The sequence below is a fragment of the Aptenodytes patagonicus genome, chromosome 2, assembly GCF_965638725.1.
Source record: "Aptenodytes patagonicus chromosome 2, bAptPat1.pri.cur, whole genome shotgun sequence".
NCBI lineage: Eukaryota > Metazoa > Chordata > Aves > Sphenisciformes > Spheniscidae > Aptenodytes > Aptenodytes patagonicus.
The window spans coordinates 126,116,848-126,143,349 of record NC_134950.1 but is presented as its reverse complement, the minus strand read 5'-3'; the positions used below and the strand labels follow the sequence as shown (position 1 = coordinate 126,143,349).

Sequence of the window (26,502 nt, the reverse complement as noted above, 5' to 3'; positions counted from 1 at the left end):
CCACCACCACCAACAACAAAAAAAAACAACCAACAACAACAAAAAAACCACAGACAAAAGTTAAGAAACAAGAATCAGGAATTTTTATGCAGCCAAACCTCAGGAACTGATGATAATATTTAATAATGACTTCTCGGTGCCCTAACCAAGTAACTGCAGGAATGATTCATGCTGTAACATTTCCAATTAGGAAGAAAGGCTGTAGAGAATTGGAATTCACCTTGATGAGAAACTGAGAAACGGCAGATGCCAACTATGAAATGGAAATCCCAACTCCCTGACCCCAATGAGATTCTCTCAGCTCACGTTCTAATTTTTAACATCTGCCAACAGTGTAGGGAGCATGTGAGAAACAAAACGGCTTTTATTTTAATTAGAAGTTGCACATTGATAATGAACATTTAATGAACGCTCCTTTTTCTGGGGGAAAGTGAATATATTTGCAACATCCAAGTCAATCACAGGCACTGTGCACGGGATAGCAAAGTTAACAACTTCAGGAGGCTGAGTTCAGACAGAAGTGATGAATATATGTGTGACCCACATAGAATATAAAGAATCCCTGAGATTTCACTGCTTCCCGCTGGAAAAAGTTGAAGTGAAAATACAGTTGGGGTTTTTTTCCAAATGGAAGTCCTGCAACTTGATTTAAAAGAGTCCACGACAGCCTGTAATTTCATGCAAGAACTATATTTTTAGTCATAACATAAAAACAATTTTTAAATCCAGTCTTTCAAAAATCAACTAAGAAAGCAGTAATTTACTAAAACTGAGTTTTCTGGGATTCAATGCAAGTTAAAATGTAAAAATAGGTGAAAAGTCTAAATTTCATTTTAGGAAGTTTTACCTGTACATTCAAGTTACAGTCAAAACAACTTTTTTTTCCTCTCACTTTTTCTTAACATCATAAACGCTTCCACATTTTCTGTTTCCTACAAAGGATTTCCAATTACTGCTCACTAATTCATGTCTACAACATTGTTCCGAGATATGCCCTTAGTTACTAACACAGGGAAGCTCGTGCATAATAAATCGGGATGTAACTTTCCAGCCCACTAGGTCCTCTGAACTAGTTCCTACATAGACATTCATAATTTATTAGCATATTATGTATAGCAAAGTAGTTCAATCCACTTTCAAAATGGAGCAAGCTGCCTTGCACAGACTATTATAACATTGCTGGTCAGATCAGCAGAGACCAGTCACACAGATGAGGGACCCACCAGGGCTCTGGACCCATCACTTCAGATCGTGCTTGCCTTGATTTTCCTATGTGGCTTTGGGAAACCACTCCTGAGCTGCAAGAGGCCAAGCTGCTGGGTGACAATACACAGTGGCAAGTCCCAGCAGAAGACACTGGCAGTCCTTTTCAAGGGCAACAGCCTGGATGATGCCTGGTAGAAGCACAGATCTGACCATGCTATGCATGTTAGAGCTCACCAATGAGACCATGTGATCCCTCCCCCAGCAAGGCAGCTGAAAGAGGCCCAGAGTCCCCACACCACCTACAATCTGACTTCACCCATGATCCCAATTTTCCATTTTTCCTCTAAGGAAGGCAGAAGATGGATAACTTCTTTTGGGTTTTTTTGACCATGCCAAAACCTTAATCAGTCATTTGAGATCAGTGTCAGCACTGCAACCAAATACCACGTACATACAGCATTTGTTGCTTGCTCTTTCTCCTTCAGGCAGGTGTAACAGCTTTTTAACATGATATATTGGCCCCAAAGGGGGCTCAATGAACAATGGAGTAGGTCTGCTTGAGAAAAATGAGTGTAAGAAGCTCAATGAGACACAAGCTGTCTTGCAGTGTAACTAGCGGAGGGATGCCAAGCTGCTTATGAGGCAACCTTTCCTATTGAAACCCTGACACCTGCCAATGGATAACATCATATTTATGAGGCTTTCCAGCTTACATAAAGTGAGATGCATAGCAACTGAGTAGCTACTTCACTGACAAAAGACCTTGGTCACTAAGAACCACTTTCCTCATCATATTTATGGCACTGAAAAACCTCTGGTCCAGTGACTTTTTCTTTAAAGATACCTCTATTTGCTGACACTTGACAAGTTTTTCATTTAAAAAAGAAAAAAATCAAGATTACAAATACTCAAGAAACAGTAATAGAGGTGGACATATATACATTTGAACCAGGTCAAAGTAATCTTTTATTACCATTAGACTAGCCCTGACAATAATGATCAACAGAAACAACCATTTGCCTTTTAAATTCATTATTCCCTCATTGCACATGTATAAACCCCATTAATGTTAAAGTAAGATAACTTATGTGCACAGATGGGAGAATAAAAAAGGGGGGAAATGGCCCCAATTTAGCCATGTCCTACTGAGTATCCTTGAGCTATCAATGCTTTACAAACGACTACCTCCAACAACCTCTACAGTTTGTGACACGAGACAAGGCAAAAAAGGCCGTAAGAAATTTAACTTTTGATTTTTGCAAAGCCTGAAGACGTAGTTTCTGTAAACATTTGGGATGAGCATGAGGACTGACTATCCCAAATCTGACCGCGGCGGGGGGGGGGAGTCAGAGAAATACAAAGACATGTATTGCAATGTGTCCATTTTTTGTGTCTTGAACATGTAATAAACGCTTATGGAAATAGAATCAAAGAATCATTTAGGTTTGAAAAGACCTTTAAGATCATCGAGTCCAACTGTTAACCTAGCACTTTCAAGTCCACCACTAAACCATGTCCCTAAGCACCACATCTACACGTCTTTTAAATACCTCCAGGATGGGGACTCAACCACTTCCCTGGGCAGCTTGTTCCAATGTCTGACAACCCTTTCGGTGAAGAAGTTTTCCCTAATATCCAATCTAAACCTCCCCTGGCACAACTTGAGGCCACTTCCTCTTGTCCTATCACTAGCTACTTGGGAGAAGAGACCAACACCCACCTTGCTACAACCTCCTTTCAGGTAGTTGTAGAGAGTGATAAGGTCTCCCCTTTTCTCCAGGCTAAACTTCTCCTTTTCTCCAGGCTAAACAACCCCAGTTCCCTCAGCCGCTCCTCATCAGACTTGTTCTCCAGACCCCTCACCAGCTTCATTGCCCTTCTCTGGACACGCTCTAACACCTCAACGCCCTTCTTGTAGTGAGGGGCCCAAAACCAAATACAGTATTCGAGGTGCGGCCTCACCAGTGCCGAGTACAGGGGCACGATCACTTCCCTACTCCTGCTGGCCACACTATTTCTGATACAGGCCAGGATGCCATTGGCCTTCTTGGCCACCTGGGCACACTGCCGGCTCATGTTCAGCCGGCTGTCGACCAACACCCCCAGGTCCTTTTCTGCTGGGCAGCTTTCCAGCCACTCTTCCCCAAGCCTGTAACGCTGCATGGGGTTGTTGTGGCCGAAGTGCAGGACCCGGCACTTGGCCTTGTTGAACCTCATACAATTGGCCTCGGCCCATCAATCCAGCCTGTCCAGGTCCCTCTGCAGAGCCTTCCTACCCTCGAGCAGATCAACACTCCCGCCCAACTTGGTGTCACCTGCAAACTTACTGAGGGTACACTCTGGCACCCTCAGATCCCCTCGTCCAGATCATTGATAAAGATATTGAACAGAACTGGCCCCAGTCCTGAGCCCTGGGGAACACCACTCGTGACCAGCCACCAACTGGATTTAACTCCATTCACCACAACTCTTTGGTCCCAGCCATCCAGCCAGTTTTTTTACCCAGCGAAGAGTACGCCTGTCCAAGCCATGAGCAAATGAGCAAATACAAATGGTCTTTATACAAGCAGGCTGCTTAAAATAATCAAGGTCAGGGAAATTAAGGCACGTGAAATCTAAACTGTTTAATAGGCAATAATAGCTGAATCAGTATGCAACAAGATCTCCCAATGCATTAAAAATTGACAATTCTTGGTTGTCTAAGTGACAGCTTAAAAGATGCCTTAATCAAGAAAGGAAAAATTATTTATTGAACTTCTCAAATGTCAAATTAAGCTTCTTCACTAAACGTTCATTAACTGCCAAGAAAATTCTTATTAATTTTAAAGCACAATGAATGCACTCACACAGGTTTTATTTGACACAAACTTCATTTCTTGCAAACCTATGTTTCCCTTCCTCTGATGAAGTGATATTAGCAAAGATCCTAGTATCTTTTTTATCAGATCAGATTTTAAGACACAGGAGAGATCTTATCCTTCTGCTCTGACCAAAATACTAACCCGAGTGTCACATTACCAGAGCCTTAAAGTCACCCTAACTTCCAGTATGTTTTACCATGCTTCACATTACACCTGTTTCAGATGGCAACACAGGAACATCTTACATGAAATAAATGTTTGCTGACTCATCTCCCCAGTTTGCTGGCAGATGCGAACGTAACGCCCCAAACTTAACATATACACACTGAGCAGCCAGCAATTCAGAAGTTAAAAAAGCAGCATATTGCATAAATGCTGGCTGCTCCCTTCCTCTTGTGGTTTCCAGCTCCAACTCTGTTTGTTGTACTTGATGAGCTAGTAACAATTTGCTTGAGACTCTGCTTAACAGACTCAGCCTTTATGCCCCACAAGGGAACATCTCACCTTTTTTTTTCTCCAAATACAGAATTCTCCAGGCTTTCTCCCTGCCAAAACAATCTTCGAAAGCTATCCTGGTGCCAAATGACTGAAGGATATATGCAGTCAAGACCTGTTTCCACAGCTAGGAGTAGGAGTCTACAACTTGGTCCCCACTCACACATGGGATTTTGCTATCTTTTGTGTTAGTGGAGGCATAGCCTAAAGAATCCTCTTACCCATCCCTGCACAGTCAGTAAGGCTGCCCTTGTGGACAGTGGTGATAACGTCTGAGAGAAATTAGGCTCAATTAGCAACAAGCAAGATGAACCTCACAAGCACTCACTTTCAGATACATTAAGGGTGTTAAAAATCAATGTCACTGCCCAAGAGCGCTCCCACTGTGTTCACAGCCACAGCAGCCACTGCAAGGATAACTCTGTGCACTGGGAAACACATCCAAGTCTCCACTGCAACTGTGTCCACTTTGCCAGCTGCTCCAGTTGTGCAAAGCAAACACAACACTACTGCTGCAACAGGCAAGTGCCCTTCAGCCTTTCTCTCCCAGATGTTTTCCCATACAACCTTAACAAGATCCAGTTAAGAGCACATAAAATCACTACTGAAAGGAGAAAGACTGCACATAGCAGCCCAGAAAGACCTGGTTTTAAGCGTGGATGCACACTTGCTAGAAAAAAAGCTTTCAGGAGGCAGCAAAGACCTTACCACCTCAGGAACCTGAGCCTCCTTTCTCCAATGGCTCTGAATACGGAGCAAAATCTTTCCCCAGATCCCAAGTCACCTAAATCCACAAATAATCAGGCTACAATCAACATCCCCAGCGAAGGCTACAGAGCAGCCCAACTTCCTTCACCATCCCACTGATGTGAAGTTCATTCACCAGGCAGAAAACACAGCAAATCACCAAAGGTAAAGGGAAGAAGAGGGGACAGGGAGAATAAAGGATTTCTGATGAGAGGAAAGTAGGTGGAAGTTACAGATGCTACTCACAAGGAAGGCAGAGGGACTGAAAAACCTGCAGCAACAAGGCTGGGGACCATATTATCACTAGACTCATTCTGTCTTACCAGCACAAGCCAATGATTTTGGAAGGAAATTGGACTTTTGGCAGCATACTTTGAGCAATATTTGAACAAGAACACTCAGCTGAAGGGAACACCAGGATCTCAGTCTCAGTGACCGCTAGAAGCTTATCTTTGGTGTTGTCTTGGCAGAGGATATTAAGATAAGCTGCATCTGAAGGGAATCACTTTTGGAGCTGCTGCCACTCATACAGTACTGCTGCCGCTACTCATACAGTACAGCCTTAAGCTACTGTGCACTCTAGAACATATCTACTGCATACTAGAGTTGTCATGTAACTTTACAAAGATCATTCAATTTACAGCAAATTAAGAAAAAGGGAATCATTGTCCTTAAATATTAAGTTTCTGGAGTTCTTATATTCTCTCAATTTCAAATATATTATTTTTGTTTGGAGATTTTCCACCAATAGAGTGCTAATAACTTAGGTCACCCATGAATGCTAGACACTGAACTTTTGGAGACAAGCTAGGAGACTTTCTCAACCTGGAAGTAAGAACTTTTTTAGTGTCTCATCCATGCTTAGGGTAAAACTAGAAGAAACCTACTAGATCCCAAGCCTTTTTGACTGTTTTCCTAAGAGATTCCCAATTTGGGATAGGTGGAGAAACTCTCATCAAGAATACTGATCTTGTGGGAGGGGGGACTGCCGCCTGGAAACACTTTTACTATTCTCTGACTTAGCAACCAGTTTCCACTCACAAGACCATGGAATTCCTCATTTCTTAACCTTGGAAATAATGGCATACCTAAAGCCTAAGCGTACCAAAATTTAACCGCTTCTCATTTTCCAAGTTTCTGAGGAAGTCCCGTTATTGTATTAGCCATAGGTCTTCCATGTTCCCAACTTTCATAAACATATAATCAACTTTTATTTTTCATTACATAATGATGCAAGGCCTTCCTGTTAATGCAGGCAAACAAGTTAACTTGATCATACATTTATAAAACAGGATTAACTTCTCCCTTCCTGAGACCTTTTGCTCCAAAGCAAATCACTGTTTTATTCTGGTGCCTGGGGGGAAAAAAAAAAAAAAAAAAAAAAGTACCACTCTTTAAAGATCATTTATTTCAACAAAAATACTGTGCTGCAATGCCTTTATAATAATTGTTGCAAACTCTACACCTTATTAAACCGTTCTGGCTACATTACTGCTGCACTTTAACACAAGGAGGTTATAGACAGATATTCAACAGGCAGCCTTTCTGCTCATCTCCACACGTTACTGGGGAAGTGTCTGAACCGGCGGGAGCCCTCCACGAAGGCAGCCCTACCCCTCCCGCACCTCGGCTGCGAGCCGACCCTGCCTCCCTCCTCAGCCCCGAGGTCCCTCTCCTCCCCGGGCCCGGTGGTAGCCACGGCGGGGAGGCCCCGGGAGCGCCCGCAAGCCGGCGGCCGGCAGGGAAAGGGGTTAAAAACCCCGAGCGGGGCAGAGAGCGAGGCGCTTCCCTCTTCCCGGAGCCCCGCCGCCCGGCCGAGACGGCGCCGCCCCGGCGGCCGCAGCCCCGCTGAAGCAGGGAGAGAGGAGGGACAAGGCGGCGGCTCTAGCCCCGGCAGCGTTTACCCTCCATCACGCCTTCGCGGTGGGAGCCGGGTGCGGACCGGAGAGGAGGGGAGGCACCTCCGCGGCGTGGCCCTGGCCGCTCCCGCGCCGAGCCGTCCTCTGCCGAGCCGAGCCTGCCGCCGCCCGGCCGCTGTCTCCGGGCCGCCTATTAATACCCTCGGTGCCGCTGGCCCGCCGCCAGCCACCTCCTCCGGCGGGGGTGGGGGTGATGGGGCACGGCCGGGCGCAGCGGAGGGGGGAGCCGCCCGCAGGGTTTCCCTGCCCGGCTGCCCCCCCCGTGTGTGGGGACCGGCGGCGGGGAGGCCGCGATAAATAAGGAGGGAGTTTTTAATGCTCGGGAGCTGCCCTTAGTCCCGAAGTCGGGGGTTCGTTGCCGTCGCTGCTTGTGACAGGGTTTGTTTCGGTGCCTCAAAAGCCTGACCCGGTGCCTTAAAAACCCTTCCCGGGGGTGAGCGGCGGCGGCAGGCGCAGTCAGGCCGACCCTGCGGGCAGCTAGCTGGCTGCGCGGCCCGCGCCTCCCTGCCGGCGCGCTGCTGCTCATCAAGGCCCGGCCTGGCACCACCGGCCGTTAAGGGCTATTTTAAGGCCTCGCAAGTGAGTTGTGGCTCACCTCCTTATTCCAGTTTATTCCAGGACACCAGCCCCATTCAACGCGACACAGGCTTTCTTAATTCTCATCCCCTTTCTTCCGCGTAATTGCTACCTTTAAAAAAACAAGCTTTCTTTTTGGCAAAAGGTGTTAGTGCTATTGTCACAGGAAGGTCTGAAAGTGTCCAAAAATTAACTACCAAAGCCCCCAAAAGCACATGCCTTCCATTAAAATTAAGGTCTGATTAAGTTTGGCAAAGATTTTTGGAAGCTGGTGAAATATTGAGGCGTGAATCAAACATTTATTCACACGTAGTATCCTAATTTTCCTTGTTTGTGAGGAAACAAAAGTAGCCCTTTCCTAGCTTCAACTGCAGCCTCTACGAAGCCATAAGAGGTAAGTATTTGAACCTCATTGTGATAGATAAAAATGGTAGATATCACTAAATTAAAAGTTCGTAGGTGCCTGGGAACAAGCAATCATGGCCTGATTGCATTCGTCGTGGTAAATGAAGGACAGCCCCAATCGAAACTATGTATTTCCGCTGCTTCAAAAGAGCTAATTTCCACAAACTGAGAAGAACAGTAAGGGGAACTGACAGGGCAAAAAGGTGAGAACACCGAAAAAAGGGTCTCTTAAGGACTCTCTTAAATGGCCAAACCACTATGATTTTGCAGTGACAGAAGGCAGCAACTTTCCCATAAAAGCACAAAGGTGGCAGTTAGAAATAAAATGGAAAACAAAGAGAAATCATATAAATTACAGCTGATATAAATTACAAGTTACAATATCAAAAATTGATAAGGGAAGTTAATAGGCAGGAAAAAAACTGTGGTTGTGAGAGCTAGACAAATGAGACATCTTAAGTGTGTTAGGAATAAAAGAAAATCCAGTGGTGATTCTGGCCCATCAGTAAATGTAGTGTGCTGATGTGGAAAATGTAAATATGTTCAATAAGTGCTTCTGTGCTACAAAAGAAACAGGTAGATGGATCTCAAGGGGACTATGAAGGCTCCAGCCTGCTACTAATTAAGAAAGATAGGAATCATGACCATTCTCCTATAAGCAAACTTAGATAACTTTTACTCCCAGTTCCAGAATAGATACTTGGGCTCTTTCACCTGTTTTAGTAAACTTTGGAATACTTGTGAAATTCCAAAGGGGTGCTAATGTTATACCAGTAGTCAAAAAAGGGCAATTGCAATGACAGGAAAATACGGGCCAACATCAGAACCCCAAATAATAATGGGAATAACAGATTTCATTTAAAAAGATTTCAAAGAAAGGAATGGAAATAATTCCAATCTCTTTTATGAAGATCAGGTCTAATCCAACTTCTCTAAATTCATTCTTTGATGAGATTGCTCATATGGTTAAGTGCATAGTGATGATTCAGACCTTTAAGACAGTCCAAAAGAAAATGTCGTACCCCATGATATCATTGTAGCACATGCTGAATTGACTAAGACTTGCCTAAATGACTGATGACAAAAAGTAGCTGACAGTAAGGAACCTTCATCAAACGGGTATGTTTCTGTGAAAAGGGGGTCACATCTGAAAATTACACAAAGAGAAGAGAAATGGTAAAGGTAATAAGGACCAAGCAACCACAGGAAGTAGTTTGAATTGAGTGGCAAACTGGGCCTTGTCAAGCAAAATACATTTACTATAACTAAATCCCTGTAACAAGCATGAAGGATTGTAGGTGCTGTGTACTGAGAGGGAAATGGCACTTGCTGAAAAAGATACAGGGGTTGTAGTCACCAACTCATCATAAACGCTTCCTCTGACACTGGTAACAGGATTAATCTGCATCAGGGGAGTAGGAAGTAGGGGAGATAGTTTTATCTCTGGATATATCATTGATGAGATCAATCTTGTATACTGTGTTCCTGCCCATATTTTGAAAAAAAAAAGGTTGAAAAATTGGAGAGGGGACAGATTAAGAGCTGAAAATGTGATTTGAGAATCGAAGAAAAATGCTGCTAAGTGAGACTTAAAGAGCTCAATCTGTTTATCGTATCAAAAAGATTGACTTGATTACAGCATATAAGTACCTCTATAGAGAAAAAAATACTGAATTCTGAAGGGCTCTTTAACCTAGCGGTGAATTGCATAACAAGAAGCTGTGGTAGAAACTGAAGTCAGACAAATTCAAATGAAGCACACAATTTTTCTTCTTAAGGTGACAATACATCACTGGAATAAGCTAACAAGGGCACCAAGAAATTCTTAATGTTTTTATGTCCCCCAACCAGGACATGATGTCTTTCTGGAAGACAGGTTGTAGCCAAATGCAGGTTACTGCCCTCAGTGCTTGTACATGCATGAAATTTAATGACATAGAATCATAGAATCATAGAATCATTAAGGTTGGAAAAGACCTCTAAGATCATCGAGTCCAACCGTCGACCCAACACCACCATGCCCACTAAACCATGTCCCTAAGTGCCGCATCTACACGTCTTTTAAATACCTCCAGGGATGGGGACTCAACCACTTCCCTGGGCAGCTTGTTCCAATGTCTGACAACCCTTTCGGTGAAGAAATTTTTCTGCATGTCCAGTCTAAACCTCCCCTGGTGCAACTCGACGCCATTTCCTCTCGTCCTATCACTAGTTACTTGGGAGAAGAGACTGACACCCACCTCGCTACAACCTCCTTTCAGGTAGTTGTAGAGAGCGATGAGGTCTCCCCTCAGCCTCCTTTTCTCCAGGCTAAACAACCCCAGTTCCCTCAGCCGCTCCTCATCAGACTTGTTCTCCAGACCCCTCACCAGCTTCATTGCCCTTCTTTGGAGACGCTCCAGCACCTCAACGTCCTTCTTGTAGTGAGGGGCCCAAAACTGAACACAGTATTCGAGGTGCAGCCTCACCAGTGCCGAGTACAGGGGCACGATCACTTCCCTACTCCTGCTGGCCACACTATTTCTGATACAGGCCAGGATGCCATTGGCCTTCTTGGCCACCTGGGCACACTGCTGGCTCATGTTCAGCCGGCTGTCAACCAGCACCCCCAGGTCCTTTTCTGCTGGGCAGCTTTCCAGCCACTCTTCCCCAAGCCTGTAGCGCTGCATGGGGTTGTTGTGGCCGAAGTGCAGGACCCGGCACTTGGCCTTGTTGAACCTCATACAATTGGCCTCGGCCCATCAATCCAGCCTGTCCAGGTCCCTCTGCAGAGCCTTCCTACCCTCAAGCAGATCAACACTCCCGCCCAACTTGGTGTCACCTGCAAACTTACTGAGGGTACACTCGATCCCCTCATCCAGATCATTGATAAAGATATTGAACAAGACCAGCCCCAAAACTGAGCCCTGGGGAACACAAGAATACAGAGGAGATCAGATCATATGACTAAATGGTCCTTTGTGGTCTTACTTCATTATTTCTTGTTGTACTAAGTAAATATAAGAAGGGGTGGCTACTTGTGAGCATCTGCTCAAGATTATATTCTTTGTCAACTGACTGCAATCAGTCTCTGTGAAAAACATGACTATCCTGAGTGTGTAGGATTTTAAGTGATCGCAGTACACGAGACATTCTTGGCAAGCAGAGTATGAAATATCAAAAGACAATCAACATTAGTCACCTATTTTCATTTGTCAGTGCACTAAGCTGACAAGATTTCAATTCATCTGGGTCACACAGGTGCTCAGAAGAGCTTAAGGAGAAGCTGAAGGAAAGGGCAGAAGCATGAATCCATTAAAAACACTGGCCATCAGACTTAGGTAACATGATAATTAGGCTGCAAGCTTTGAAACATTGGCAGACAAACCAGACAACTAATTCTATATGCAATATTACACTAGTAAATATACATCAGTTTTAAATATTTATGGATTTATTGCCCAGCTTGTGTATAAATGAATTAAGTTACCTCACCTGAAGCTATGATCCCCCATAATGAGCTGTGGTATGCAATGAAGACTAAAAGGTTTGACACTGACAAGTAATACCTACCTCTCTGAAAGCAGCCAGGATGACACAACTGAATTGTGTTGCACATAAACTATTGAGAACTACATTTAAACATTAATGAACTAACATTCTTCTTAAATTGTTGTATTTGCCAGGATGTGAACCTGCATCTTCTCTCTTCTGCTCACAAAGTTGATACGGCAATGTTCACCTCAGTGCACTTTCTGTTCTCATCACCTGTCCCCCTCCTTGAAGTTTGTTATATGAAGACACAACCTTTTTATCAAGTAACGAACCTCATCTAAACTATGCAGAAAACCAATGGCCGTAAACAAATAGCTAAAGCAGAACAGTAGAATAATAATACATTCCTTAACTGAAGGAAGAAAGAATAAAGTGGGAGAGGGAGAGTTCATTTTGGAGTTAGCACGTAAACGTTTTTTCAGTTCTGCTACCCCGAAATTCAAAACAAGGGTGCTTTCCAAACAAGAAAACAATTTTATCCAAAAGAGACTCAAAGATTTTGAACTGCCTAATTTTGGTATGCAAACCTTAACACCCTGTGAACGGTTCTAACTTCTAGAAATTATTTAGAAAAATGCCAGGCCCTTTAGATGGTCTTAAATATGGAAGCTTTCAAAATTACCAGATACTTTGCAAATCTAACCTGGAAGGTGCATAAAGTAGGGTCTTAGCTCTTTCTCTGCCTTTTCCCCAGGAGAAGCTGTGGGCTCCATTTTTAGAATTACAAAGAATTCCCAACTCCAAATGGAGTAAACAAAAGCTGCAGGATCCATGCGCTTGTGAAAATCAGATCCTGGGGCATTAATAATTGAAGTGTCATGGTTACCTCTGTTGGTATCAACATCACCTATGGAACTCAAACATTAGTAGTCTAGTGCTGGTAACTGAGACAGGGAAGAAAAAGCATTAAGAGGTTGAAGGGCATTCATTACCTTTTTGATGCCTAGAGGAATAACGTTGCTGTGCTACTGGAGGCCAACCAAAGGTGAAGACTGATCATTCTACACAGTAAAGTGAAGAAGTAGTTAGGCTCTCAAGTTGCAGCATCTGATGTCTTCAAAGGAACAATATTACACTAGCTGGCTGGCACAACACATTGTTCAGAACATCAAGGCTCAAAACAACAAAACATCAGTAGGTGAGGCTCAGACCCTAAAGGCATCAGCAGAGACGACAAAGCCAGCAGAAGGAATACTGAATTTAAGCAGCAAAATATGGCTACAGCACGCTTTCCAGAGATTATATTCTGCATATCAGAGGTGATCAAATGTCATTCCCTTGAGACACACATAGGCCATATCTTCTTTTGGACATCACATATTCAGATGTGCAAAGGTCGCACATGCTATGAAGAGTCTAGGTGGAGGAAAGCACGGGGAGCAGTTCACAAGCAGCAAAAGCCTCTGCATCCTTAGGAGGCAGGGCACGGAGCTGTCAAATACCAGAACCCACTGCTGTCCCTGCTGGTGGTGCCAGGGGCAGGATGAGCAGGAGACAACAACAGCAGCCTAAAGAGTCAGAGGCACTGAAAAGACATCCCACCACTCCACTGCAGGCCTGGGCTGGACATCCCGCTCAGGCCTGTGGCAACCTCATGTTGCTAGCTTTATCCCCACTTGCTGCTCAAACAGAAGCTCACTCAAATTGCTGGCAAGTCTTCTGTGGTTTCGTAGACCCAGTTTAGATACCCATGTTGTGTATTTAAATCTATTAAATCACATTTATATTTTCTTGAGAAAAAATGTAGGGGAATCCAAATAGGGGAATTTATAACCCTTGAACATGCAACCTTTCAAGACTGATGTCATGATTTAACCCCAGCCGGCAACTAAGCACTCACCACTCGCTCACTCCCTGTCCCGCGGTGGGATGGGGGAGAGAATCGGAAGGGTAAAAGTGAGAAAACTCGTGGGTTGAGATAAAGGCAGTTTAATAGGTAAAGCAAAAGCCGCTCATGCAAGCAAAGCAAAACAAGGAATTCATTCACTACTTCCCATGGGCAGGCAGGTGTTCAGCCATCTCCAGGAAAGCAGGGCTCCCTCATGCATATTGGTTACTTGGGAAGACAAAACGCCATCACTCCGAACATCCCCCCCTTCCTTCTTCTTCCCCCAGCTTTATATGCTGAGCATGACGTCATATGGTATGGAATATCCCTTTGGTCAGTTGGGGTCAGCTGTCCCAGCTGTGTCCCCTCCCAACTTCTTGTGCACCCCCAGCCTACTCACTGGTGGGGTGGTGTGAGAAGCAGAAAAGGCCTTGACTGTGTGTCAGCACTGCTCAGCAGTAACGAAAACATCCCTGTGTTATCAACACTGTTTCCAGCACAAATCCAAAACATAGCCCCATGCTAGCTACTATGAAGAAAATTAACTCTACCCCAACCAAAACCAGCACAACTGACTTTTGTTGATTCAAGTCAATAATGATAATTACAGATCTGTTATTATTCCCATGTTTAACAAAAGAAGCCTTGCAACGTACATTATTAAAGGGTAGACTACCTGAGGTGCCTGATCTCAAAACTGTAATACTGTTTTTGAATAACTGATACATCTTGTACATTCTCCTTTAATCACTGTTGGCAAACCAGGTCATGTCATATCCCTTCTCCAATGCTGATTTTGGTGGGAGGCGAAAGAATTTAAAACCTCATAGGAGGAGGAACCTTGCAGGATTTAGGAATCAGCATACTGTTTCACCCATTATGTTTTAATCAAATATTTTCCTGGGGTAGATATGTGCTCTAGGAAAGATCCTCATGATAAAATAATGCTTAACAAATCTCATTACTCAGGTTTATGAAGTCACTTGCCCCTTCTGTAATTCAGAGGGATTAAATCTCTCCTGCAAATTAAAAATAGGACGAACGATTGATTAGAGCAGGGCTTCTGTTTGCTGTTTGAATCAGGCAGACAAAAGAGGGAGCAGAAGTAGTCATGTTCAAGAATTGCAACAAATGAGGATATTTCAAATCTCAGACTAACTTTATCTCAAGATCTCATTGATTACAAAGAAAAAGACTAGACAAGCTTCATTCTTATGGTTTATAACATTACCAAAATCTTTTGATAGCCATATAATTCACATTTGCCTGTTTCATTGTGTTCTAGACAGAGAAGCCTAGGGAAAAATGGCTAATAAAAGCAAGGTGTTTTCATCCTTACTATGTGTCTGTACTTGATGTTTTTTAATTAAAAAAAAGATACTAGAAGTGCACATAGCTTTTTTATTTTCTTTTTTTTTTCAAATGCAAGAATCTTAACATTCGATTTTAAGCATAGAAAGAGAAAGGGGATCACAGAGGAGGGATAGAGAAAAATTAGAGAAACACCAGATACTGCTCTACTGTGGTCACTGCAGCTAGTGTGGGCATGTATGAGCTATCTTTAAACTAGCAAGCTTGGATATTGCTAAAGAAGTAGCAAAAGTAACACAATGCTCAAGGCAAGCTGCAGGCTCTTCCTCAAGGCTGGGTGTTTGGCACGTGGCCCACACGGAGCTACACACTGCTGCAGCCAGAGTGCTATCATGCACAGGGCTGTAACAGATGATCATATGTGCTGGCAGAACAGATGAAAGATCAGTCCTTGGTTTATCTTGGAAGTTAGGAGATAAAATCCATGTATGAAGATTACAAAAGTTGAAGATGCAATTAGTAAAAAGACAGGGTTTCACTCATCAGTCAGCTGCTTCAATTAGACTCCCCCACAATGGCTCTTTTCCAAAATCTTTTACAGATACTTTTGAATCAGGCTTCACTAGATATTCTTGAGACAATAAACTCTGAAGAGCACAACAGTAGAGGTGATGAAGCAGAGAAGGGGCAAACTCTCCACTTTCAAGTTTTTTAGTGTCAGGAATCTTAAGAAAACCCTGTGTATCTGGTTTTCCACATGAAGTAGCTTGCATGTTTGTTCCCCACCTAAAAAAAAAAAATCTCTCGTGATTTTCCAAAAGAATAAAAACTAGGAAATTTTGAGCAGGCTAAGTATATGCCATCCTGAAATACCTTTGTGGCAAAAGCTGTAATTGTCACATTAGCAAGCCATAAAATAAAAGGCATGAATATTGTTTCTAGAACCAGGATTTTTGTTCTTTGTAACTTGCAGCCACCAGAAGGTAACATGAGCGCGAGAAATGCACTCGAACAAGTCTAACACTCCACCCAATGCAGGGCATTGCGTGGTACTGTTTGGAAGCGGATACAGATACCACAGAGTGTAAGTGGAACACATCTACATTGTCTTCCAGAGCATGTAACCATATTAAGTACGGAGGCCTAATGCATGAGCTTCCCGTCTCTCTAACATTCAGGAAAAGAATGAAGTTTATATCAATTCAAGACAGATTTTGTATGAATTCTCTCCTGTTGCAAAACAAGCGTCATGGACCACATAACATTCAGAAGGATACAAAGCAGCAGGCAATTTCAGAACCATACTGAGGAACGTTATTTAGCAAAAAAGTAGCCTGTGGGTTCTGCAAATGAAATTACTCCAACACTCACTTGCATGGCAAATGTAGAATTCTGTGTAGAGTGTACACCAAGCATCATGAAACTGCATTCAAGGAGAAAAAAAAGCTTCTTTGAGCCATCTTCATATCTGATGTGACCTTGTACAATTTCACTGCAATGAGCACTATTTCTTGTATTTGTGCGAAGACCTGTTATGGCTAAAGAAGTCTGAGGTAAAATGCAATTGCTGTTAAGCAGGGACTGTAATAGTTGATGTCATGGCTGGGATACAGAGACTAGGCACAGGCAGGAAGCAAACAGATGTCACCAGCCCACACCCAGAACAAAGTATTTTTTTAACGGTAACATGTTTTAAATAATGTAAATACTGCCATGTAGATTAGAGAATCGGTTTCAGTTAGGTGGCTTACTACTCCTCTGTCTTTCAGGAAAAACGAAGCAGCAATAGGGAGAGGACTAACCTCTTCAGGACAGTATTAGCTACGTGAAACCAAAAGGCACTTCTGGCCTATATCAGCTCTCTCATGATAGCAGAGGCAGAAATTAAGTGGTTCAATGGCCCTTTTGTCTGTCTGTACACTGTTGGTCAAAAAGCACAGCTATGCCAAAGCTTGTTATTGTGATAACTGGAAGTGGTTTTAATGTTTAGGCCCCCCTGCAGAAAGTAAAGTGACCAGTTACATCCAACGGACACACATTCAATTGCAATTCGAGGCTGTCCTGATTCATCTGGTTTTCATGCAGTTTTCAGAACACTGAACTACATCATCAGCTACAAATAGGCAACGTATGCAACAAGCTGGCCTTGCAAATTCAAACTTAAGACCAAGAAGCAGAGGTGATTGGGAGTTGGGCGCAGTACAGCACATATGTCGCAACTTTTTTTTTCTTTCCAGTTATTTCTCCAGCAACAATTTTCTACCGAGGAAAAAGGTTAGTTTGTGACAAAGCATCTTTTCTGAGATCAAAGGATATAAACAAGAACTATAAGCACCTCTCAGGACAAGAATTATGCTAAGCAGCTCACTCCTCTTAGCATTTTCAGCTCTTACATAACTTTTCAAAAGTCCCTATTGTTAGATTGAAGAAAACAGCTTGTGTACAGACAGTATAGCGTACAGAAAGGTCAAGTCAATGCCAATGTCTTGCTGAAAGTTACCTACTACACTCCTGAGAGAGCGAGGATCGGAACTCCCGTCTCCTGCATCCGGTGTAGTGCCCTGCACATGGAGTACATTTCATGTTTTGAGACTGAGAATGAGCCAGTGATTTTGAATGGTTACACAGCAAAAGAAATGGAAGTCCCAGCCCATAACTAGGAGAAAAGCCTATCCGTGTTGCTGAAACACTGTAACCCCTGTTTCTGCTTCTTAAGGACTAGAAAGACCACTTCCTCCAAAGAAGGCACCCAGGAAAAGCACCAGCTGTTTCTGCTGATAGAGTTGAGGCAAAGCTAGGGCAGGTCTACCTGAGGAAGGCGCTGTTAACATAAGATGTGGTACATCTTACGTGGAGTATAGCACAGCCTTTATGCTGGAGTAGAGTTTTGACGTGGAGACCTACAGACCTTTTGCAATATGATCAGTATATGAATAAAAAAAGAAACTAGAGTTTCCAGTGTAGAAATGGCAGTGTGTAAACAAATGACAGAATAGGAGAACTTTGAACAAGAGGGCCTTTTGACCATTTTCAGCCACATTTTCACTTTGGCAAAGACATTCACAACTGAATAGCTGAACGGGAGCCTGTGCGCTGCTATTTTTTTCTCCATCAAACACTTTGGGAGCACTGTTAGATATTAGGATTATGTGAACTGCTCTTTTGAAAAAAGCAATTCACACAGCATTTTTGAGAATTTTTTTAGGAAGAAAATTAGAGAAAAACTTAGTCAGCTGCAAAGCAAAATTTGCAACTTGAGGGAAGTGGTTCAAAGTCCTGGATCTTTCAGTTATGTAGACTCTTTCACAAGGTGTGCTGGTATCGGGCTGCCAAGGCAGGAAGAAGGATTCATTATTTCCAAGAACATTTTTTAATTTAATCATTAAGAACTGATTTTCTCCTGAAACACCCTCCATTCAAATTTCTAAGGCATTCTTTGCCAAGACATCTTTTCTCTTGGGGGTCTCTTTGGATTTAACAGGTAAGGAAATGCAGACTGTGATTGCTCACTGTATTCAAAATAGTAGAGATGACAAGACTGCACAGTCTCCTCCACTTGACAACACAGAAGAATACAGATACAAAGACTTACTCTGCAGGCATATCAGAAAGAGTGGAACCAAATGAGTCACAAAATACAAGGCTGGCCAGCAGTACAATGGAAAGAAATCAAAATTAACTTCTACCTTGTTTTAGAAAAGAAGCCAGTACAGTTTTACAAATAAACTGAACTATAGGGAATATCTGACAAGTATATAAACCTAAAATGTATAAACATACATACTGTTAAAAATTAAACAAAGAGAAAAATGCATCATTTTAACATATTCTTTTAGTGCCTACTTATGTAAAGCAATACAGAGTGGTATATAACACATTCAGGAATAAAGATGCCATTAAATTATACACTTCACAACCAACTGTGGTCCATTAAAACCAGTTACATTCCCTCCTGAATCATAACTGTCTTCAAACATTTAATGTCAACAGCAACATAAAACCAAAATATGTAATTTTACATCATGTGTGTTGCATCCTGCACGTAAGCAACCCATTTCTAAAGGTTTGTCTAGACACGGTTCTAGTGTCAGTGTGGCAGTTCAGACATAGAAAAACTAACACAATCACTGAAACAGATTCTCTTACCTCTGGTATTTAGAAGTGCTAAATCAGTAGCTCAAATCAGCATATTGCCTGTTAAAAAAAGGCTACTTATATTGATATAGATAATTCTTCTTAATCTTGTAGCTGTTTGATTCCTCTTCAAAGGTCAATCCCTATAGTTTAGAACTTTTCAATAAAATTTCAATAATATAGTCCCCTAACATAACTTGACCCACTGCAACAAAATTAGGTATCTCAGATTACTTCCAGTTTTTCAAGATGACCCTTTAAGGCCATTTGCTTTTTATTACAGTATTTGGCCATCAAAAGGCAACACTGCTACTATTTTTGACCCTTCTTTGTAAATCCATTAATACATTCTTTAATCCTAGTCCCTTATTACTTAGTTTATTTGCAGCAGCAGAGTGGCAATAAGAGCTTTTGTTCCATTCTGGATGCTTTGGTTTCTTTTCAGATGTCAAACAAATTCATGACTATTCTCAGTACTAGAATGAATGTAATAATCATGCCATTAGTTTTCAAGCAGAAACCTCTGTTGATAGCAAACGGGATTTTTTGCTTAGCAATTCTAGCCCTGAGTATCTTTTACACTTTACTGCTCCCATTTTCTCAGAGGCTAGTTTTAAGAACTGGTGCAGTAACAGTGCAGTATCCCAAAGAGTACTGCCTTTTCTTTTTCCTTTCCAAATGTCGTGGTTTAACCCCAGTTGGCAACTAAGTACCACACAGCTGCTCACTCACCCTTTCCCCCCACCACGGTGGGGTGGGGAGAGAATCAGTTAAAAAGAAAGTAAAACCCGTGGGTTGAGATAAAGACAGCTTAATAGGACAGCAAAATAAGAGAAAATAATAACAATAATAATGATAAAAGAATATACAAACCAAGTGATGCACAATGCAATTGCTCACCACCTGCCGACCGATGCCCAGCCAGTTCCTGAGCGGCGGTCTCCACCCCCTGGCCAACTCCCCCCAGTTTATATACTGCGCATGACATCATATGGTATGGAATATCCCTTTGGCCAGTTTGGGTCAGCGTTCCTGGCTGTGCCCCCTCCCGGCTTCTTGTGCACCTGGCAGAGCATGGGAAGCTGAAAAGTCCTTGACTTAGTATAAACACTACTTAGCAACAGCTAACACATTAGTGTGTTATCAACATTGTTCTCATCCTAAATCCAAAACACAGCACTGTACCAGCTACTAGGAAGAAAATTAACTCTAGCCCAGCTGAAACCAGGACACCAAAGAAAATGAAAGTTTGTTGGAAGAAATACGTAAGTGTCTCACCCAGCACAGAATCATTAGAAAAATCTCATATTTTTAATTTTGCTACTCTGAGGCTTTTTTCAGTGTTCTCATTCTCACAGCAATAAAAGTCAGACACTAATTAGTTTTATAATAAGGCAAGCTATCAAAAATGGAGAGAGCTAATTAGTATTTCTCCCTTACCAGTCCAAAAAAAATCAATTCAATAAAAAGGTTACAGCAAAATGGTAAATAAGAGGACTGCATTCAGGGGGTTTCCAGAATCTACTCAGCACTAAAAAGAATATGGAACTTTTGGTATATCAATGCATTATAAACCCAATCTTTCCCACCTATTGGGAACTATGCATGAGACTTTCAAAGGTTTGCAACTCAGAGTTCAGTTCGTCTGTTTAGAAAGTACCTGGTGATTTGTGCACTGAAATGCCAGTTTCTGCTCCAGGACAATATAACTACTAATGGATTCTTTCACAGTCCCCTCTTTGCTGTGCCCTGCTCCAGAGTGTTATGTACAACCTCTCGGTGTGAAGAATGGGCTGAAGCTTTCACTTGATTTCTCATTTACAATGCCTACACATCTTCTGTTTTGTTTAAAGGCCAGAAGCACATGGCCCTCAGTGGCCTTGAAACCCCACAGGGTAATTTTAAGAGACATCGTCTATGATAAAGAGTCTAAAAGTTAACCTAGTTTGACAGCAGTCCCACCTGGAGCGGTTTAATGTATACAAATGCATAGGAAATGCCGGATTTTCTATCTGATCCTTGCTACTATAGACAACAACAGTGAAAAAGAAGATAGACACATGTGGTGGCAACATAGGAAAGCAAACCAACAAGACTCCTGTGCTAGTCTCTAATGAGCCCCTTCTCCTTCACCCTGCAGCAAGGTCCAACAGGAAAACAAACAAACATAAAAAGAAAGTGAGCTTATTTTCAGAATTTTTTTTACAAGATTTGACAAGATCTCTGTAATGGTGGGTGAATGGTCAACATAAGATGGGTCTGAAAGTCTGTGTCCAGTCAGTTTCTAGTGTGTCTCACTAGCACTGTATCCGTAATTGATACTAACAGAGAACCTCGTTAGCTGTCTCAGAAGATAGAGGCCAGTGAGAAAACTGAATGGATGTGGAGGGTAAACACCTGTCCAAATCATGATGCATCTTGCTCAGGCATTGAGGGTTAAGCTGGTCACCACGTTTGGGTCCAAAAAATTCTTTCAGAGCAGATTGGCAGGGAAAGCTTGGAAGGTTTTGGTCTCTATCAATAGCGTGAGGGATTGTTTACTTTGGAGGATTGTCTAGACTTCTTTAGGGGACAAATTCTCCTGAAACTTTAGAGTCTGAACACACTGGTAATGCCCCAATCTCTTCTGCTCTTTTCCTGTGGTGTGGTGTGCTTTTGTGGTTCTACCTTTTGTATTATGGACTTTAATGTTATTACAAGTTTGGGGGAAGTGTTCTGTGGCTCCTGACTACACAGAGTAGCATTTCTGTTGACTTATCTGAGCTAAACATTTACCACAGGGCTCCCTGCTACTGCAAAGGACGAAATTTGATGGCTGAGGTGCTTCCTTCAAGATCCCTGTTCCCTCTAGGTGGCCGTTCCAGTTTATGCATTAGCCAACCTAATGGGCAGCTCCCAGGAAGCATGCTCCAAATCTGCCCTGCCTGGCCAGCGAGAAGAAAACTAGACAGTCTCCAGGCCATCAACACGACATAAGCTCAATATTGCTGTTAAAATAAACAACAAAAGCAGAGATTTCTCAGTCTGACTGCAGCTGCTGCTGCTTCCACCACCTCCTTTCTCACCCCAGGGAATCAAACTTCGTACTGCAGATGTTTTCACTATACGTCCTCCTGCCCGGCTGCCTGATATATTAACACCAGACTCAAAACAACACAGGTTTTCCATCTACCTCTTTCTCTAGCTGATTGTAATCCTTGGTCTACAGATTTTAGTCCCTTCCCTCCTGAAATTTGTCATCTTATTTTAGACATTTTTTAACCTCAAGCAACCTACTGTCATTGCCACATACACAATTCCAGAGCCAATAGTAAAGAGCAGTGCTGAGGAGAAATAGCATAATCAATGTGTTACCTAGATCCTGCCCTGAACTAGTTTAGGAATTACAAGGAGAAATGCTGTCCCCATACAAGTCAAGAAAATGAATTATTATTAACTGTAACAGAGTCAGATTTTTCAGCCGTGGTGACTAAGGCTCCGAATAAAGCCCTTTATACTGAAAGCTCCCTCTGTGACTACTGCCACAGGACCTGAATCAATTAGCTAGGTATATGGAGGAAAATATGAAGACAAAAGTAGATCCACATTTATACACGTGCTCCCACACACCCTCCTTCATCCATTCTCCTTCTCCAACCCATCAGTATACCTGACCCACTTTCTAAATCCCTGTTGTTGCAGATGTTGCTGATGCAAAGCCTGTTCAGCTCATTGGGAAGATACATTCATCAGAAAAATAATGCAGTGCAGCAGTGCCTTCTTCTGTCAGGAGCAGCTGGAATTATTGCTTACTTGGTCACCCCAAGGCATTCATAATTGGGAGGCAGGAGATGTGTGTGCCAAGATAGGCTGTAAAAGACACATTTTATGCCAAAAGCAGGTTGGGAATGTCTTTGTAAGTGCAGCAAATGGTTTCATTTATACCTTAATGAAGGCAATTTTCTTGGATTTCATTTTCTTGGTTTGCATAGAAGCATTTGATCTGGTGCAATAAAGATTCAAGTAACATACATTTATGATGGCGCAGTACCAAAACCTGTTACTTCTGTCTGCAACAAATTCTTAATTCCATGGTAAAGAAAAAAAAACTCCACAACAGCTCACATTTCTGAGTATTCAGATATGAATCTGAAGATTTAACTTCACAATGAAGTAACATTAGTTTAACCAAAAGCATGATTTTCAATTATTTTAAAGTAATTTAAAATTTAAAGTTAATTTAAATGTGAAGTGTGTTATTTAAACCCTGCTCACCAAGTTTAAAACAAAATCACGTTATCTCCCAATGCACCTGATATAGCTTGCAATACCAAAGAACGTGGGTTTCCACTAAGGTGACAGACTGTGAAAGGGAATGGCGGAGCCACAGGTACACATTTCTTTCTGCCAGGTCTCCTACAGGAATAGTAACTGCTGGCAGAGGGAGGGTAGCAAATAGCAAAGAGGCTATAAGAGCATAAACCAATGCAGCTGTTTTCTTAGCAACTGACTTAGCCTTAACTGCAAACACACAGTTCTAGCAGCTTCACCAAATGGGCAATAAGTTAGCACTTGTCACATTCCCTTGCTTGGCCATAGTCTGAGTAGAGCTACCTGTGATGAAAGGAAATAGCAGTCTAGCTCCAGATGAAGAAGGCTTGTGGGCAAGGTTGCCTCTCTCTACTCCTTCAGCTGTACTGCTCACTGCATCCAGCTCAGGTTCACCAACAGGACTGTGCTCTGCAGTTTCCCAGTGGGGCGCCCTCCTGTCCTCTTCTCTCTTCAGGGGCAGGCTGAATAGAGCAATTCTTCAGGCTCTAAACAAGCCTGTCAGGACCCTCCCCCTTGTCAGAAGGAATTATTACTTATTACTCGCTACTTACTACTTATTACTATTTATTACCAATTACTAAACTGTACAGGCTCTGTGTATGGATGGAGAGTGGAGGGACCTTTGTTCTCTGTCTGAGGAGGCCCATATCAAAGCCAAATCCCTTTACAGGACTATCCCCATGCATTTGACAACACTTTGGGCATTCCTGTGAACAACTCAGCTGGGAATCAAAAGTGTTACAAAAGTCTTCAATATGGCACATTGTAGACCACTGACTCCCAACGTTTTTAGTCTAGGCCTCACTTCAGTGAACCCTTTTGCAGCTGATCATAACCAGTGGCTCTTCGGCAGTATTGCTTGATCGAGGCTAGCATCTCTGCATCATCTGCATGTGTGAGTGCAGGCCAATAGTCTATGTGTTGAGTTTCTTTACCTGATACAGAAACATCCTCCGTGACCTCAAGTGCCTCTATACAGCATCTGCAAAGATCAAGTTGCAGGGTTGGGGCCAAAGACAATCACACACAAAGCTGTACCATAAGAAGCTCTTTCCTCATAGCTCTTCCCGGAAAAATAAAACTTACCTCCAAATGATCAAATATTACTAAAAAAACCCCACATATTTCAAAGATATTATCAACTTCATTGTTTATCAGAAAAGATTTTAACTGGAACTTTCCAGCAAAAAATATGACCTGGAATTCCCAGATGCCTTTATATTTTAACCCAAGTGAGTGGATGATCATTATTCTTCTAAAAGCAGAAAAATAAATTAAGATAAGTCACGACACAGAGGAAGAGAACACTGATCCATTTTGACACTTGTGACTTTCAGATCAGAGACCTATGAAAACAGTACTGTCCTGTCAAGATATAAAAAAATGAAGTGGATGAAAATCACCTAGGAATGCTAATTAGGCCTATGCTTCTCTGTCCATCCCTGACATGCCATGTGTTGAACTTCTGCTTCTTTCCTCTGCAACTGAAAGAGTGAAATTTCTGACATTTGTTGCTGGGCTGCACTGACCATTAAACAAATAGATGAGGTTACAGGAGATATATTTGTTAGGTCATCTTATAACTGAGCTGGAAAACATGCATTTTTAGGAATGAAAAGGAAGGCTTGTACTGAAGCACAGGATTATGGCTACATGATCAGAATTGCACAGGACGGAGTACCTCAAGGCAAAAGCCTGAAAGGACTTGGCTCAGAGCAGCAACGTGCAAATGCAGAGTTTCCATGGGAATAAACTATTTTGGTCCAAAAAGAAGCTACTTGGGATTCAAACTGGGACAACACTTCTAAGGCAAAGGCACCATGAGGTCATCATTTTTTTTTTCCCTTGAAGAAGCAAAGGTTTTCCAATCTTACCCCACTTACACATTCATAGTCACAGAATATGAAACCGTTTCAAAGCCAATGGAGTAAGTGGAGTAAGTATTCACACCTTTTCTTCACGAAGTTTCTTTACTATTGCTGGAAATTGTTAGCCATTAATAGCAAAGGCTCTTTTCCTTGCTGGTCAGCCTTGTTGCTAATTGTCATCATTATGACCCTGCCATCACAGTGATCTTCATTACAGTGTGTTACAATGCAACTTAAAATACTCAAGAAGTTCGATCTTAATAACTGTATACTGTAAACTAAGCAGGGCTGGGTACTGGCCTGAGTTCTGGACCGTGATCATCGATGCCATTTAGGTGTTAGCATGCTCCCAGCCGACTTCTCACCCATGCTAACTCCCACTCTCCCACATCCTACCTGGGCTCAGTTTTAGGATGGAACAGTATTGGCATGTACTTATTAAGCCATTTGAGCTCAGTCATCATGTTTGAGGAGGGAAAGAGAATTTAGCCATGTGAACATGAGCTAGGCTACACTACCTGGCCTAAGGGCGGAGAAGGCTCCCTGGCCTGTTTTATCTAGCATTAGAGACACTGCCCCTACACAATCTTTACAGTACTGTGCAGCAGAGGCCCATCTTAAGGCCAGATTGCCACACTAATTGCCACTTGGAAAGCCCTCTAGATGGCTTTGTGTTGAATCCACTGATAGTCAGAGAGGGAAGCCGACCGACCACGGATGCATCTTAGGCTTCACAGTACACTTACAGGTGTACTTATCTACCAGATGAAGGGCTCTGATCTCACTCTGAGCTCTGTGAGTCTCCTCACTGAGACTGAAGCAATTTTAATCATTGACATGTGGTCAAGAGGAGTTATTTTTAAAAAAGTTATCTGAAAGAGAGTAAGTATGTATCTAGGTGTGATAAAACTAGAACATTTTCCAACAATGAAAGTCATTTGACACTGCTCAGGAAATCTGTAAAACTTGTACTGAAAGAGTTCAGATCATCACAGTTTAGATTACCAAATTACATTTTTTTCAAGAGGACGGGAAATGAAAATTAACTGTTGTATTTTGGAGTCATTAATGATCTCATGTGAACTTTTTCCACAATGTTTAATCTAACAAGGACATTTTCAACTCCAACAATCTATGCCCAAGTGCAATGGATGTGAATATTTAGTGTTTTTTAAAACAATAAGAAGACAGTATCTAACTCTCTTGTTTTGATTCCTCTTCAGGAAATGTTCTCCATATTGATATTTTCATAATGTTGCAACTGAATCAGGAATCTGCAAGACATTTTGAATTGGTTTAACATCATC

General features: G+C 42.3%; 1 protein-coding gene across 3 annotated transcripts in view; it reads right to left on the bottom strand.

Annotated features, from left to right (window-relative positions):
• The window catches only part of GADL1 (glutamate decarboxylase like 1), a 118,643-nt gene that overhangs the window by 77,989 nt on the left and 14,152 nt on the right, over nt 1-26,502 (bottom strand). The window contains exon 1 of one of the 3 annotated variants that reach the window (XM_076331133.1): nt 19,890-19,940. The exons of 1 other annotated variant lie outside the window; for it this stretch is intronic. Coding sequence is in view for 1 of the 2 variants with exons in the window: in XM_076331131.1 (XP_076187246.1) it covers nt 7,214-7,220 (7 nt within the window). In the remaining variant the exon portion in view is untranslated. Of the gene's footprint in view, nt 1-7,213; nt 7,306-19,889; nt 19,941-26,502 lie in introns of those variants that run through there. One more of the 3 variants, XM_076331131.1, reaches the window with a different exon arrangement.